This window comes from Hydra vulgaris, chromosome 10, assembly GCF_038396675.1.
Source record: "Hydra vulgaris chromosome 10, alternate assembly HydraT2T_AEP".
Classification (NCBI taxonomy): Eukaryota; Metazoa; Cnidaria; class Hydrozoa; order Anthoathecata; family Hydridae; genus Hydra; species Hydra vulgaris.
The window spans coordinates 39,083,020-39,085,524 of NC_088929.1; the positions used below are offsets into that span (position 1 = coordinate 39,083,020).

Below are 2,505 nucleotides of genomic sequence, written 5' to 3' on the forward strand. Positions count from 1 at the left end.
ATCTTTGTTAAGAAACATTCAAGTTATTTATTGAACAATATTTGTTTTTATTTGCGTACCTACTTAAATAAAATATACTGTTAAAAAAGTCAAAATCTTAATGAATTCATTTATCTATATAAACTTGAATATATAAATTTTTTTTATTACATAATTAGTTCGCGAAGACTATCTGTTAAAAGATCATCGTCACTATCAATGTCCTCCGTATCACTTGTTTGGATTAGTTGATCGAAATCTGCTAAGTCTTTTTGAACTACTTTTTTTTCTGCAATAGCAGTGACACATTTTCGGCGTTTTTGCGTGTACTTGGCGAGAGAACGCTCAATTATATCATCATAGTCTTCTTCTGACCAAAGACTATGGTTTCCAAGAATTACGACACAATCAGCAAGTGCTTCGTGACTCAAAGAGAGGCGTTTATCCGATAAGATATTGGTGACAGTACTAAATGTTCTTTCAACTTCTGAATTAGACCCCGATATACACATAATTAATGACATAAGGCAACATAGGTTTTGATATTCCATAAAGTATTTTTTTAAAATAATTTTCCACAAACTGCGCACTGGATGACAATCAAACTCAGTTTTAACTAGCCATTTTAGTTTTTTCCATTCACTTAATGTGACATGTCTTTGAAAACCCTGTGTTTTTTAAAGGCACTTCAAAATGGTTGCAAATATCATTGATTTCCTGCACTCCTGATTCTAGGTCTTCAATTATCCAATATATTGGGTCAATAACTTTATGCTTCAATACAATATAAGTTCTCTTAAATAGTTCTGAAACCTGCATGATGATATCGAATATTGTTTTGAAAGAACGTCGAATTAAAAATTTTTTAATTCGACGAATTTTATCAATTGATTCATCATGATCAAAACTATTCTGTTCTAATATTACGCTGACATACGTACAATTTTTTAAGTGCTTTCATTTATAACCAGCCTTAGCAAATGAGCCTTCCACATCAGTATTATAAGTGACAAAGTAGTGTTTTATGAAACTGTCCATAAATTTGTTATCTTGTCCGATACATTTAATTTTGTCTTTTATCTCTAATAGAGTTTGAGTTATAGTTGTTGGAATTTTATGAGCCAATAACTCATTAGTTTTGAATATTTTAGATGCAGGAATAATTATTTCCAAGCTGTCTTGATGCAAACCTAGTTAATAAAAGGAAAGAATGGCACATGATTTTAATAGGCCTTTCACTTTTGCTACAGCTTTGGTATTGGTCTGTTCGCTTACATAATTTTGATAGGCCATAATAAAAGCTGGCCATGTTTCTAACAGATTCAAAACTCCTCTCCTCCTGTGTCCAACAAACCTTGTTCCGGTAATTTTTGGTAAGTTGTAATGCGTTAAACCGAGGCATTTTGAAGCTGCTTCAACTTCTGCTTTTAATTTACCTGAATTTCTTAATAGATAGTAATTAGCAATATAAAAGTCATCAATCTTTATAAAATCAGGAATTTCTTTAAATGCATCTTTTACAGCCAATTCAATTCTATGATTAATGCAATGAATTTTAATCAACCATGGACGGTTTTGCTGCAACTGGGAAAGCACACCTTTATGTATACCGAAGTTAACACTTGCCCCATCTGCTGTTGCACATACAACTTTGTTGGTATAATCTTCGGTACTTAATTTAAATAATGATTTATCCGATTCAAAAATACTGTTTATACCAATGGCCACGGAGTTGGAGTTGCTACCACCAAAAAGTGACATATCCAACAACTCTGTTACCATGTAAATCGGTACGCCATTGTTATCAGTTCGAACTAAAACTAGTTCCTTTTCTTTTCCAGTTTTTCTTGTTTGACTTCCATCACTAAGAATGGAAAAAAAATTGCACCTTTGGAGGTTTTCAAAGCATTTTTCCCGCACAGAGTCAGCACAACATTTAATCATTTCTCTGCATGTGTGCCCATTCTCGTTGCGTTTAATAAGGCTTGCGCCAGTTATTTTTGCACACCTCACCTAAAATAGTAAAGTCAAATACATTCCAATATATAAAAAGGCTGTTGCTCGCGCAATGGTATAGTATCTTTAATTTTTTTAAATTTTGTTGTCAAATAAATTGTTATTTTATATATATTATATATTATATTTTAAATCAACCAATCAAACTTCACTACCGCGACTTTGAGAGAATGTTAAAAGAACGGTACCATTGAGGGAACAACTTCCGTATATATATATAAAAAAATCATAGTAGAAAAGTAATGAATTACAAGTAACAACATAAAACAAGTAAAACTTAAAACAAAGTATTTCAACGCAAATTGCAACTAATTTAGGACTTACCAAAACAGAAAAATGTGCGTGAGGCATTGTTGGGTGGCACGCCATTTCATAGGCAATTTTTATAAGGTTACGGTAGGAATTTTGCATGTGTATTTCTTTCAGTGCAGAAGGGTTTAAACATGAGCTTGTTGACAAATTTTTGACAACAACCTAAACAAATAGTAGCATTTGTTTATTTTATTTATT

The 2,505-nt window shown here is 31.8% G+C and overlaps 1 protein-coding gene across 1 annotated transcript; it reads right to left on the minus strand.

Annotated features, from left to right (window-relative positions):
• Positions 1-618: 618 nt before the first annotated feature.
• LOC136086333 (zinc finger protein 862-like) lies at positions 619-2,505 on the minus strand. The gene is made up of 3 exons (XM_065808628.1): positions 2,320-2,505; positions 1,219-1,992; positions 619-753 (listed from the first exon to the last, which is right to left on the minus strand). Exons 1-3 carry the CDS (start codon positions 2,404-2,406, stop codon positions 619-621), a joined length of 996 nt encoding a protein of 331 aa, XP_065664700.1. The 5' UTR covers positions 2,407-2,505.

What these genes read in the sequence shown, in the direction of transcription:
- LOC136086333 (XM_065808628.1), bottom strand. Translation starts at nt 2,406, where the DNA reads ATGCAAAATTCCTACCGTAACCTTATAAAAATTGCCTATGAAATGGCG. An exon ending in ACGCACATTTTTCTGTTTTG is followed by an intron (nt 1,993 to 2,319) that starts GTAAGTCCTAAA and finishes TTACTATTTTAG; the next exon opens with GTGAGGTGTGCAAAAATAAC. An exon ending in ATACCAAAGCTGTAGCAAAA is followed by an intron (nt 754 to 1,218) that starts GTGAAAGGCCTA and finishes ATTGTATTGAAG; the next exon opens with CATAAAGTTATTGACCCAAT.